General features: G+C 44.4%; 2 protein-coding genes across 2 annotated transcripts in view; one reads left to right on the top strand and one right to left on the bottom strand.

Annotated features, from left to right (window-relative positions):
* NOXO1 (NADPH oxidase organizer 1) overlaps window positions 1–14,431 on the top strand; it is a 53,389-nt gene that overhangs the window by 4,317 nt on the left and 34,641 nt on the right. The window lies entirely within an intron of this gene.
* On the bottom strand, window positions 7,989–13,907 carry GFER (growth factor, augmenter of liver regeneration). The gene is made up of 3 exons (XM_037911370.2): window positions 13,408–13,907; window positions 12,364–12,575; window positions 7,989–10,151 (listed from the first exon to the last, which is right to left on the bottom strand). The coding sequence occupies exons 1-3, from the start codon at window positions 13,618–13,620 to the stop codon at window positions 9,989–9,991; spliced, it is 588 nt and encodes a 195-aa protein (XP_037767298.1). The 5' UTR covers window positions 13,621–13,907; the 3' UTR covers window positions 7,989–9,988.

Raw genomic sequence — 14,431 nt, forward strand, 5'->3', positions numbered from 1 at the left:
CAGGGTACCAAGTGCTGTGTTTAGGCTCTACGCATTCTGGAAAAATCTTGTGGCAGATGATGAGATACCACCAAGAGGAATTGTGGGACTTGGTTTAAACTCACTTGATCCCTCCTGCTGTACCCCAGAAGTCATCTGGCTCTTGTTGGCTGACACCAACACCTGGAGATGTTCAGATATCACTGTCATGGGGGCCTTGGGCATGAGCACAGCTGCCAAACTGAAATTCTCCTGTATATTAATATAATCCACTTAGCTCCTGGAGTGTGGGATCTTGCTCCCATTGAAGTCAATAACCAAACTCCCATTGACTTTCATGTCAGGCACATCTCCTCTCATGCCGCTTTTTAGGCTATGTCTACACTACGGACCTTACAATGGCACAGCCGTACCGCTACTGCTGTGCAGCTGTGAAGTCTCCCATGTAGCCGCTCTTTGACGGCAGGAGAGAGCTCTCCTGCCGGCAGAATTAACCCCCCCCCCAGTGAGTGACATAAGCGATGTCGGCAGGAGAGTCTCTCCTGCCGACACAGCGCTGTTCATACGAGCACTTTTGTCCGGAAAACTTATGTCAGTCAGGGGACTGTTTTTTCACACCCTTGGCTGACAAAAGCTTCACCAACAAAAGTGCTAGTGTAGACACAGCTGTAGAATGGCTTGCCCAGGTAGCGTAAAGGGCATCATCTCTAAAGACCAGCTTTAGCACTGATTTCACTGGGCACAGGATCAGGCCCATATGAAGTATGGCAGCAGGCAACATAAGCCAATGTAACCAAATACATTAAGGTCCTTGACCTCTTCCCTGCACCAGAGTTGCACTGGAGGATTTTTTTTTCTCTGTCCCTGCTCTTACTCAAGATTAACCCAATCTATGGCCACATCTGGTTCATTGAAACTTTCACATCGGTAGTTTGTTTTTAAGCTCTTCAGCCCTGATGGCAATGTTGCTAGTGAATTTACAGTGAAACCGATTCAGATCGGCACTCAGAATAAGTTAAGAGTAAGCACTTTTCAGATGCTTGGCCCCTGCAAACCAATGGGCCAGATTTAATCCATGGAGTAAAGTCCATTGACTTCAGCTAAACTACATCAGGCTGAATTTGACCTGGTCTGTCCAAGCAGATGGGAATGGAGATAGGAGCATGTTCTCTGTTTATCACTGGACTGGCACATACAATTGCAATGCTTTGCCCTTTAGCAAACATAAACATGTTGTTGTTTATGATCACGCTGCTCTGAAATGCTTTGCTTGGCACCCACCAGCGTCTGAACAAAATTGCCTCATACAATTAGCCTCTGGGAAGATAGAAAAGAGCTAATGGAAATCTTTTCAGGGAGTGCGTGGGAATCCATGAGGCACAGTATCAGAGCTAATGGATTCTTCCACTGACAATACCTGAGCATGTTGTTGTTCCAGAGCTACACAGTGTCTTCCATTCTGGAGCATCCCAAAGTTACCTTAAGGCTATTTATATAATCACTCATCCACTGCTGAAATGCAGCCACCTCTGAGGTGGAATTCAGCAGCCATTTAATAAGCAGAAAACACAAGATGATATTTTTGTAAAAGGAGGGGAAGTGGAGAGTAACTTCTCTAACGGAAACTGCCAGAGGAATCTTGGTTAGTTACATTCTGCATCCCTAAGATGGTATTTGCACTAGACAGATGGGTTCACAAAACCCCAGGACTGGCCACAAAAAAGCCAGAGGATTTTCTAGTGACCACGGGGGGGGAGTTGTGGGAGTGCAGTCCAATCCAGTGAACATAGTGTGTGTTCCTTCACTAAAGGTTTCAGAGCGCAACACGGTTTTGAGGGGGTTCCAAATATCGGATTTTCCAAACCTTTAATCTACCCTGGCATGAGGCCAGGGCTGAATGTTGGTAGGTCAAGAAAGAGCTCCGATACTTCACGATGAATCGGATGAAAGGGAAAGAGGATCCCTAGCTGAACTCCATACACTCCATTAGATCTAGGGCAGCAAGTCACATTCTGTGGCGAGCCAGACCAAACAGTTTCTTTTTGCACTAGTCACCTGCTATCTGCTCAGTACTCCAGCGAAGCAGGGATGGGAATGAGAACAGAGATGGACAGCTACAAAGACAAGGGGCAGATTCATGGTAGCCTGAGCAGTGATCTGACGTGTAGCTACTACAGCTCTCATCTGAGCTACAGTGAACCATTAGGAACCCTTGCAAGAGGAACACTTGCAGCTCGTTTGGTTTTGTATTTCTCTGTTGCCTGAGAATACAAGAGGTGTCAGGCGAGGTCTCAAAAACCTAGAAATGGGTGATGGGGATGGGATCTGCAGTTACATTTTGAAAATGGGGAACGGCTTTTTGTGTTTTAAATGATCATGCACTGTGAATACTAAAGTAATCCCTGGAGTTCAAAGGAAAATTGCAGCTTGACAAAAACTTGTGGAGCCTACCTGTATTACAGTAGCACGTACTAAGTTCAGGACCCAAATGCACTAGATGCTGTACATGCGCTGAGAGAATCACAGTCCCTCTCCCAAAAAGCTTACAATCTAAACAGGAAAGGCAGACAAAGGCGGGGTGTGTGTGTGTGTGTGTGTGGAATTTTTCCTGCATTACAGATGGGGAACTAAGGCCAGAGAGACTGACTTACCCAAAGTCACACAGGGAGTCTGACAGTGCTAGGAATTGAAGCAAGATCTCCTCAGTCCCAGCCCTTTTCCTTACCCCCAAGGCCAGCCTTCTCCACTACTCTGCACCTTGTATTGTCATTTAAACTTGTCCAAAGTGAGTGTAAACCACACCCAGTCACAATTCTCCACTTATTTACACCACTGGTAGCGTTTCACACCAGCTGTAAATGACAAAGGCAGAGAAAAGCTGGGTCCTGTCTAAAACTAGTTAAGAGTCAAAGGGGGAAGTGCTCACTGTCACGGTCCAGTGCTTGAATTTTAGAAAATATAGCTCAGTGCTTTAACAAAAGAGAGAAACACTCTGAAGGGAGCTGGGTGGAACGTCTGACTTGTTTTTTAAAGGCGGAGGGGGGGTTAATTTAACATTGCCATTTGCTCTCTGTCTCTTGGACCCATGCAAACTCAGAGGTTCTGCCACACAAAGCGAGTTGTGATCACTGCTCCTGGCTAAGAATGGTACACATCCTAGTATGTTTGTTACCACCATCTCACCCACCAGCTCTTAAGGCCAGGGACGATCATTTTCTGTTTGTACAGCACTCAGCAATCTGGCCTGGCTTGTTTGAGGTCTCTAGGTGCTACTGCAATATAAATATATATTTAAAATAATGAACTTCCTTGTTCTTGTTGAGGCCTCAGCACTGTTCGCTGGTGCAGAGATAGCAAAACAGTGAGTTGATCAATGACTCCTATTGTTCCTGGTTGCAGCACAGGGGCCCAGTTCAGCCCTGGGCTAGGCTGCCTCAGGAAAAGGTAGGTGGCACTGGTTGGAGAGGAATCAAGAGAGCCAGGAAACATGCTGATTCAATTGATCTCCTCTGCAGCCTCTGCAACTGGGTGAAGGCTCTGTGAAGCAGACCATAACTTAAAGCTGCTCTTCAGCAGCAGGCCACTGAAGGGAGGGAAGAAGAAGCAGGGCAGCCCTTCCCCCATGGGTGGGAGGAGCTGACACAACACACAAGGTAGGGACCTTTAATGCCAACATTTTAGTCTGTAAGTTCCTTGGGGCAGGGATTGTCTAGGTAGTGTGGCGTAGTTGCTAAAATACTGGACTAGGACTCAAGAGACCTGAGGTCCATTCCTAGCTCTGCCAATAGCCTGTTGAGTGACCCTGGGCAAGTCACCTCACCACTCTCTACCTCAGTTTCCCCAAGGGTAAAGCAGTTTGAGAACGGATGCTAAGAACTAATACTATTTTTAGTTGTCTTTACAGAATCTAGCACCATTTGCACAGCAGCAGAAAATACATAAGCCTCAGAAAAATCCTTTAGCTGAGAAAATGGTTATAAAATGAGCAGATAAGGCAAATGCTTTTAAAGTGGCGTTTCCATTCCCTTATTTGCCATATGCCTGGGAGCATTTTGGGACTAACTACTAGGAACACCAGGTAGAAGGCACGCTGGACATACTCTGTGGATGCTGGTGGGTGTTTGCCTATGGTGCTGAGTGCAGATTTCAGCGATAGGCAGGGGAGTTCCCCCTCTCTCACTTCTCTCCCTAAAAGGGAACCATGAAAGGAGCAGTGCATATGACCGGTAACCACAGAACCAGAGTTAAAATCAACATGCCATTGGCTTGAAGAGTAACAAATGAGAAATTCCCTCCCACCATCCACAGAAAGGGAACTAGCAGCAGGGGTGGCTTGGGCAGTTTCTGCTGTGATCTAAAAGCATGAGAAAGAAATGGGGAAGTTAAGGAAACATATGCTCTGTTGCCCTCCAGTGGCTACTTGGTTGAAATGCAAAAGAACACTTCTGCAGAACTGATACAAACTTCAACATCACAGTGTAGCTGAGATCCTAAAGGGGGTTGGGGTGGGCAGTGCTTTAGGGGCAAGCGTGATGGTGTTTCACGCATGAGAAGAAAACTTGGCCCAGCAGAGCTTTTACATGGATGGATTGCTGTAACATCAAGTTTCAGAGTAGCAGCCATGTTAGTCTGTATCCAGAAAAAGAAAAGGAGGACTTGTGGCACCTTAGAGACTAACCAATTTATTTGAGCATAACCTTTCGTGAGCTACAGCTCACTTCATCGGATGCATTCAGTGGAAAATACAGTGGGGATATTTTTCTCCCCACTGTATTTTCCACTGAATACATCCGATGAAGTGAGCTGTAGCTCACGAAAGCTTATGCTCAAATAAATTGGTTAGTCTCTAAGGTGCCACAAGTCCTCCTCTTTCTTTTTTGTAACATCAAGGAAAAGCAAACACCTGTGCCAGCACAATGCACAGAAATAACACTTCGCACTGACAGAGCACCTATCAGCATAGGGCACACAGCGAGGCAGTAGGCATCAGGAACAGAACCCAGGAGTCCCGCCTACTGGGCCCTGATCTGATCACTGCTACTCAGGTTGCAGGGTTTTCCACTGGAGAAGTCTTTCATGCAGCGTACCCACGAGGACTCCATTACAACTCTTGGTGCTGTAGAAACTTCTGATTCACTAAGCACTGATAGACCAAGGTGTGCTGGGCAGATTGTCACATGCCTGAGGCAGGGAGAACAGTTTCAAAGCTAGGCAGATAAAATACTGATGCTGCTGTTGGTTATCTTTGTTACTGGAAACTTTAAGAGGAGTCCTATAAATGAAGTTGATGGCTCAAGGGATTAGTAATAGAGTATGAGCATTGGTTCAAATTTGACCTAGGTTAGTAGTAAGCAACAGCCCTAAACCTGTTAGCTGCTTGGTGATGGACATGAACGAGTCAGTGTTTTCATTCCCAGTGGATACTGCCCACATCACAACTACCTTGCTGGCAGTCTTGGATATCCATGGAGACAGAGCTTGTGCTTTCATTCCTGCAAGCAGACCCTCCCCATCAATGCACAATGGAGGGGGAGCTTGCATTGCCATCCCCTGTGCTGTAGGCAAAAGAGGCTTGTAGGGCTAGGAAACCAGCACTTTAAAAAAAAAAAAAAAAGCATAGAGCATAGTCCCTTTCTGCAGCAATCAGCACAAGATGGGTATCATGAAGTTGCAGCAGGGAAGAGGAGATTCCTTATATTTGCTGACACAGGTTTAAAGGGTTAAAAAAAATTAATGGGTAGAACTATCCCCAGGGCTCTGGTTGTAAAGGAGAATATTTACGCCCAATATGCTGCACAGAAACAGTTAATCCTTGGGAAAATCTTAGACATTGTCCCTCCCAAAGCTTCAGTCGTCATCCCCGCAGATTACTTACCAGCAATGGGAGGCAGAGCTGCCTTATTCGGAAGTCAGATGATTCCCTTGTTGCTCCCTGATCTCTGTTCTGCAAGCCCCACCACCATTGTGAATGCAAACTGGCCAGTGAGAGCAGCATGTTTTGTGATGCTAAATGCTGCAAGGAGTGTTGGATCATATTAAAGAAGTTCTGTATTAAAATCACAAATGAGTTTGATTCCCCATAGTTTAAATTCCAGGGTATTACTAATTAAGAGGTCTCTTGGTTTTTTTAGTACTGTTTCTCTCCCTCTGTGTGAAACTTGCAAGCTGCTAATTGTGTTAGTACATTCTAAGACAGAGTCTCTTCTCAAAGCAATTCTTTGTAACAACAACTACTCACACAGAGACTCAAAGCAATAATCTGTAACAACAGAAACAGCACCCAGAGACTCCCCGCCCTTTTGTTGTATTCATCTTGCTTTGTTAACAATTGTGATTAAAATAGAGATAGAGGATGTATGTGGATGGATGCTTGGTGTGGATAATAACTGAATGATCAGGGAGGTGCCAGCCTAAGAATCCAGTGTCCATCGGCTGAAGAAGGCATCAAGTGGAAATAACTAGAGGACCCCCGGAGGGCAGACTGAAATCCACCCAATAGCCTTAAGAATGGGAGAACCAAAGAACAAGATAACATCTGGCAGCACGGAGCCGTCAGGAATGTGCCATCTGCTGATTGATTCACCAACAGCATGATGAAGCAATTCCCATAGACTCACCTAGGAAGAAATTCCTATAAAAATGGACTCTAGAAAGTGAGAACTCTGGGGTCTGATTCTGCAAACCAATTTCCAGGAGCATCAGATGTGCATCTGACAAGGCCCTGCTCCCTCCTCATGTCCAGGCCACCTGGCCAGTGGCTTGACATGAGCAACTCTAAGGCTGGTAACTATGATAACAACCTTGCAGAACCTGTGTGTGTGTATGAATGAATGTGTGAATAAATATGAAATTGAATGGAATGTTATAGCTATAACTAACTGCTTACTAGGATTCTTTCTGTATTCACAATAAATGTGGCATTTTGCCTTTTCCCCTTTAATAAGATCCTGCTGGTTTTTATTTTATTGGTATAACAGGAGCAGTGTTGGAATTATGTCCCAGGTGATCATTAAAGAGCACCTGCCTCTCCTAAGTCTAGCTTGAATGTAGTTAACATGACTATCCCCTTTACACTGGCTACTAGCCACTATGGATGAAAACTCTGGACACCTGTCTGCTTGAGTTCTGCCACACTTCAGTTCTGTGGTGCAGTTACAGGTCTGATCCTGAAAGGGTGTGTTGAATCCACAATTTGTCTCCCACTGACTCAATGAGAGTAGCAGGTACTCCACTGTTAACCCAATTAGGGCAACAATTGACAGGCAAGAACCTTGCCTACAGAATAACTTCATGTCTATGGCCCCTTTCACTGAAGGGAATCACAGCACTTTACTGGCATTAATGATGCCTTCCAATAACCCTGTGGAGTGTGTTCAATTCCACTTACTGTTTCTCAGATGGTGATACAAACGCAAGCCAGGAGATCTGTTCTCTTCATAAAGCTCCATGGAGTGGAGAAATCAGAGGTGAAATAATTTGTCCTATTTTGATATCAATAGGAAATAGATAGAAATACTGATTCTTAGAACTACATGCATCATATGCATTAAAATTAAAAACTCATGCTTTTTCCCTCCCTACATGACTACAAACATCCTAAAGAAATTGCACAAATAAGATCAAAATGTTAGATGTGACTTATAATGAGGAAAAAACACCACGAAGCAAAACCACAGATATAAAATTAGGCCTGAAAAATACATGACAAACCAAAGCAATCCTGTAGAGTATAAACATAAAAGAGAACACTAACTTTTGCTATTGTAACTGCGCTGAGTGGTTAGCTGGTAACAATCTGCCCTATTAACAAACAAGTAGCCAGAATTTGCTGATGAGTAAATGCAATAGGTAGATGTTAACTGAGGATATTGATTTAAGCACTGTTTTGAGGTCTGCAGAGGGATGTTAGTGGTGCATAGGCCTTGTGCTGATCCTCTGCACAGGTATGAATTTCACACTATTGTAAATATTTGATTCGGAGGTCAAGGAATGTATTAGTTCCAAGAAGCTAAACATACACCAAGACACTTTTAATGAGCTTTTTTTAAAAACCTGAATCATGTCCTGAAGTCCCAATTCAGTTAAATCATAAAAATGATATGAAATCAAGCTTCAGTTTAATTAGCGTGAAAGGTTACACATAGGATCAATATTGCAGACAGTGAGATAAAATACACCACCTGCTGAATGCAACTAACTTGGATAAAAACACAGTATGGTATTGTTTTAACAGGTCTGGCTTGAAAGGGTAATAGAGGGTCAAATCATCTGAACGCACTCAAAGCTTTGATTGTTTACTGTTCTCCAAGGAGCCCTTGGTACCATAGTCTTGGGATCAGATGTTTGCTAATAGAAGGTATTAGCGCCCTTCACTTACAGAGACACCACCCATTACAATTTCCATGCCACCCTCAATCTACTTCCATAAATCACTGCTTATGTTGAAGTAGCTCATAAGAGACACACTTAGGATGCTCACCAAAAACCCTCAAACAATTTTAAAGCATCAGCAGAAAAGAGACCCAGAAGATACTGTCACATTTCACACAATGTCACGTGACCATTTGGTACCCAGAAATCCGTATAAATTTAGGGAAAAAAGATTGCATACTATCTTGCCCTAATTCTAACAATTTATATTTGTCTACATAGACAAAGCCCAGCAAAGCAACTTAAGTAGTTTAAACTACCTGTTTTTATTTCACTTTCATCTGAAATATTCTCTCACACACCCCACTCAAGAATATACTGATGCAGTAGTGCAGATCTAGAGGCCCAATACACAATATGGAACTTGACCAGTTACTAGGGGTGAATTTCACACCATGCACCACTTTAAGTCCACAATCCAGGGCCTAGAGCCCTAGATATTATTTAAGACTGTCTAACAAGACATAGAACTTTAGAGCAGAGGGCCTGCCCAAGGCAGAATTTCACCTTCGGAGCATACAGACCAGTCCAGTCTGTTGTTATCTATCAAGGATTTCAGAATACAGGCAGTATTTTACCACTCTTATAGGTAAAACTCATCTGAATTGGCTTCATTACAACCAGATAACACACACACACACCATTGCAACCACTTCTACAAACAACAAAAGTTCACAGCAGAGATTAAAAATAAATATATACTTTAAAAGCAGGTGGTTCCGTGGGAATTCTTACATTATGCTCCCAATGAGCCCAAACAATTAGCAGTCAAATCACAATGTTTAAAATTCAGCTACTGACTTCGTGCCATTCATTCTACTTGAGGTTTTTGTGCTTCTTTCTTTTTTCTTCCTGCAATGCCCTCTTGGAAGATTAGACAAAGGAACATACAAAATGAGGATATTTATCATGACTGGAATGAGAGACCTGGAATCCATTATTTTTAATGTTTAAATAAAATCTCTTTGCCTTGAGGCCTTTCAGCAAGGTGAGTTAATGGTTAAATAGCATTAACAGACAACAGCTCATAGACTTTGGAAGAAGAGATCAAGGACGACATGGTAGGCACAGAATGGAACAGATTTATGGATTTGTAGTGGTGCTGCCAGTTGTAAGACCAGCAGAACAGGCTGAAGTGACATAGAGGAAGAAAGGCACTGCCTAAAACTTGAAGGTAATGTTTGCAGATAAACAAAAATGTAGAAGAGGAGCCTAGGAGTATGTAAAAAGTGAAAGGAACAGCAGTCACAAGGTGCCCCTAGAACTATAGAAATTGAGAGACTTTTCCTTACTGTGAACTGTCACAGTGAGAGAGTTTTGCAAGGTTCCAGCAGTTCCTGTGGCACATGTATGGTGCCAGTCCCAGCAGCTACATGACCATATATCAGTTACCCCCTAAAACAATATTCTGTTGGGATGAGATCTCTGAGTTGCCTTTTAGAGCAGGAGACACATTTATTTCCACAAGTCATGTCAACCAAACATACAAACTATTTAGCTGCATCTCCTTGTACTGAGTTCACATCAGGGATGATTATTATATTAGAATTGGTCTGATTTGCTGTAGAGTCTCTACAGATTAATCACAGGAACCATCTTTCCAACCATCTCGCCAACGTTCATCCACTCGGGAGCAGTCAAATTCAGACTTCCCCAACTTCCTGTTGACGTCATTATGAAGCAGGCACAGCCACTGGGATAAATTATTCCTGCTGCTGGCATCAGGCTGATTTGTGCGTAATCTGCAGAGGGAAGAGGAATCAAATGCTGTTTACTACTTTATAGGCACTGATTTCACACTCCAAAGCAGGTGTGTGGCCCACAGATGGTCAGAGCATCCCTCATCCTCTATTTTGAGATGTCTCACAGAGACCATAAAGGCCAGCATATTGAGATCTGTATTCATTGCAGGCTGCACCTCCACATTAAACTCTGTAATTGACTTGGATGCATGTGGGTTAGGTGCACTCCTGAAGCTCCTTATCAGTCACATCCTTGGTTGGGAAAAAATTAGATGCCAATCCAAACAGTTTATCCATGGCAAAAAGTGTTCAGGCTCATAAATAATTTGATTTGAGAGAATCTCTTGGCAAATTAAGAAAATAATAATGAACATCTTTTCTATGTTGGGCTCCATCAAGGTGTTTGTCACTATCGAGCTCTCAAATACAAAGCTTTTTTTTTTTTTTTTTTTTTTTTTTGCACTAGACAATTCCATTTGTGGATAATGAATTGGCTTGGGTGTACAGAAGATGGAGCTCCGCCCTCTAGCAGACAGAATATATATCAGCCCTCCTCATGTATTGTATTCAGCCATTCCTTCTGCAGCCTGCGCTAGCGTAAGCTGATTCTTTCAGTCACTGAGGCAAGGCTGTTTTTGGAAGCTCAAAATCATTGATTCTATTTCCCCAATGTGACACAGGCTGGCTGGCAACCACAGATCTGCATTATGCAGCTGCTAATCGTGATAAATTGGTACCTCCTCCAAAGCAGTAAAAATATCATTACTGGAGCAGCTTTTTAAGATCTTTGCTCTGGTGAAAGACAAGAGGATTTCTCATCTCCACGTAATAAATATGAAGTTCTGTATTGAATCTTGAGTTCCCTTTTGAAAGAAGTACGCAAACACTTCTATAAACTTCTTCATGCAGTTCACTTTTCCTGCTAGGTTAGGATATTGATTTGATACCAGAGATTCTTAGCTTTGCGTGACACCGTATGGAATATGTGGAACACTTTATAATAAGGTTAATACCAATATTATAAAATTGCAAGGAATCTGACCAGATATGACGTGTAAGGTATCTGTTAAAATGTTATGATTGGCCAAGTAAGATAATCTTATTTATATGTTTGTATCACCTTTTTATTGTGAGTTATAGATATGTATGGTATATCTGTATTTCAAAACTTGTGCTGTGTTTCTGGGTGACACTCCCAAACAAATTGGCATCAGCACTGCCTAGTCTGTCATCAGCAGGGCAATGAAGCCATGGAAAGGAGCCTGGGGATACACCTTATGAGTCAGCAAGATACGTAGGGGCATGCCTGTGGACAGAGAACTCAAAGCCTTTTCCATGCCATGTGCTGTGAATTTTGTGTTTGGGACAAAAAGTACAAGCCACATGGCAAAAGAATATGAAGAGTAGCTGCATCTTCTTCATTTTGTCTTCATTCCTGCTTCTTACCTCTGGAGTAACTTTTCCACAAACAAAGCTCTGAACAAAGGACTGAATAACCCATCCAAGCTGTGGACATGTTCCAGAGGGACTTTCAAGCCAGTGAACTCACCAACACTGCTAAGAACTTGATAGATGGACTTTGTAGTCTTATGTATGTACCTAAGTGCTTTACCATTTAACAACTTTTCTCGTTCTCTTTTTTCTTTATAATAAACCGTTAGTTTTAGACACTAAAGGATTGGTTGGCAGTATGGTATTTTGGGTAAGATCCAACCTAATATTGACTTGGCAATGTGGCTGTCCTTTGCGGTTCAGAAGAACATTTTGTATAGTGAGCACAGTTTGGGTAGTGAGCTGGGAATGAGTGACAGGCAATGGATCACTTGATGATTACCTGTTCTGTTCATTTCCTCTGGGGCACCTGGCATTGGCCACTGTTGGAAGACAGGATACTGGGCTAGATGGACCTTTGGTCTGACCCAGTGTGACCATTATGAGCCAGATTCAAACCAGCAAACAAACAAAACTCCTTTCACTAGTTCTTGGAGCTATTGTGCTGTCTGACAGCAGTAGAGTGTTTGTCCTCTGAATGTGTATGTCCTGTGTCCTTATTTATGATTAATTCAATCATAAAACTACATTTTGGCAAAACAACATAGAGTATCCATAAAGCCACCAACTACTGGAAAAGTTGATCTGCAAACCAGACCATAAGAGTCCAACACTTTAGGTTGATCCCTTACCTGTAGATATATTTTTTTTAAAGACTCACCTTTCCCTCAGATCTTCTGCACATTCTTCACAAGGGAAAAACTTGGAAAATAAGTTAATGAACTGTGTCATATCTTGCTGCTGGGAATTGCTTGGGTGATCTGGGTAATACGCTGCCATAGTGTGAAGGAAAGACCATGTGTTTCTCCCAAGTTCTTCTCTGTCTAGAGGACAATCTGGAGGCTTCTCCTTCTCCTCTTCAACATATGCTTCCTGGGACAGAGAAACAAGAGGGTTATATGTGCACTTTAGTACTCAGGATAAAAAATTAACATACCTCACACTAACCCCATATGCTTTGTGTTTCTAGCGCACCTTCAATCCAAGAACCATACAGGTATTAGCTAATTAAACCTCCTTAAATGAGGTGGACAAATATGATTACTCCCCTTTTTGTTGATGAGGTACAGAGAGGTTAAATAACTTGCCTACTGTCTCATACGCCTTCTGTCCATCAACCATGGCCTGTGAAGGGGAGGTTCTGGGTGGGGAGTGCCTCATTCCTATCCCCTGTCAACCATAGCCTGTGAAGGGGAGTTTGGGCGGGGGGTCATTTGTACTCCCCTGTTAACCATTGCCAGTGAAGGAAAGTTTGTTTTGTTTTTTTTTTGTTGGGGGGGGTGTCTCATTCATATTCCCTCATCAACCACTGCCTATGAAAGGGAGCGCTGAGAGGGTGTCTTATTCCAACCATAGCCTGTGAAAGGCTGGGCGGGCAGGGTGGAGATTCTCATTCCCACTATCCTGTAAGGGGAGTCCTGAGGAAGCATGTCTCGTTCATATGCCCCCCTCCATCACTGAATGAGGGGCGGGGGGAAAGGGGGCTCATTCGTACTCCCCTGCCAAACACTGTCTGTAGGGAGAGGGGGATTCTGGAGAGGGGTCATTCCCAGGGGGCACATTACAGGGGGTGGGGAACGCGTGAAGGGAACCATTCTCCCCCTCGTGGCGGCAGGGGACTGGGGATCACTGGGGCTCATCTCTCCTCACAGCCCCTCCCGCGCTGGGGAGGGGGGGGGGCGCTGCTCCCCGGCCGCCCCCTCACCCCTCTCTGCGAGGCCGTCTGCTTCCGTTGCTCCCGGATCCAGCTCCTGAAATCTGTGCAGGCCCGGCACGGCTTCTTCCTGGGCTGCTCCCCCGCCCCGGCGCCCGGCGGCCCGGGCAGGGGGAAAGGGAAAGAGCCGGGGCCGGCGGCCGGGTCAGAAGCCGGGTTTCCTCTGCGCTCACTGGGCGCCGCCATCTTGGAACCGCAATGCATGTTGGGCCGGGTGGCCTTCTTCCCGCCCCGCTGCGACTGTTAGCCTGGGGCCGGGGAGGCGGCCTGGCCGGCGGGAGAGATGCCTCTGAGTGAGGGATGAAAGGGAGGAAGAGGCGAAGGAAACGGAAAAGAAAAAAGGGAAAACTTTCTCTTGGGGGTTTCCCCTTCTGTGGGAAAACCCCAGCGCTCTGTGCCCCCTTTCCCTGGGCTTGGCCCACCCTAGAGCAGCTGCTACAGAGAGTGAAAACTAGAAGTGACCACGAAAACTGAAGCCAGAGGAGTCTAGAGCCCCGATCCTTCACACACATACTTGACCTGTTAAACCTGTGGGGCTGCTCATGCATTTAAAGCTAAGCACCAGCATCTGTTTGCCCAGATGCCCGTTCCATGCCTCTCCCAATTTAACAGACAGGAAAAAAGAAAAAATAGAAACATTCACTAACATGCACCAAGGGCTGGCATAGCCATGTGAGCACTCACTTTTGGAATTAGTTGGTACACAGAGTAGGCTTCTCCCACCATTTAAGTGCCTTAGAAATATTTAGATTTATTAAATCTATAGAACCTAATGGAAGCTTGTTGAAATCAATGGAAAGATTCCCATAGTCTTCTATGGCAGAGGTTCTCAAACTGTGGTCCGCAGACTACCAGTGGTCTGCGAGCTCCATTCAGGTGGTCCGCAGACAGTTCCCTCTAAGGTGTGGGCCTGGGTGGCTGCACACAAGCGAATGAAGGGCCACCCACCTAATTAGTGGAGGTGTGGCTCCACTAATTAGGTGCCTGGACCCTGGAGAAGATGCACATGTAAGGT

This window comes from Chelonia mydas, chromosome 10 (assembly GCF_015237465.2).
Source record: "Chelonia mydas isolate rCheMyd1 chromosome 10, rCheMyd1.pri.v2, whole genome shotgun sequence".
NCBI classification, from domain to species: Eukaryota; Metazoa; Chordata; order Testudines; family Cheloniidae; genus Chelonia; species Chelonia mydas.

What these genes read in the sequence shown, in the direction of transcription:
- GFER (XM_037911370.2), bottom strand. Translation starts at nt 13,620, where the DNA reads ATGCATTGCGGTTCCAAGATGGCGGCGCCCAGTGAGCGCAGAGGAAAC. An exon ending in AGACGGCCTCGCAGAGAGGG is followed by an intron (nt 12,576 to 13,407) that starts GTGAGGGGGCGG and finishes TCTCTGTCCCAG; the next exon opens with GAAGCATATGTTGAAGAGGA. An exon ending in GCAGAAGATCTGAGGGAAAG is followed by an intron (nt 10,152 to 12,363) that starts GTGAGTCTTTAA and finishes TTCCCTCTGCAG; the next exon opens with ATTACGCACAAATCAGCCTG.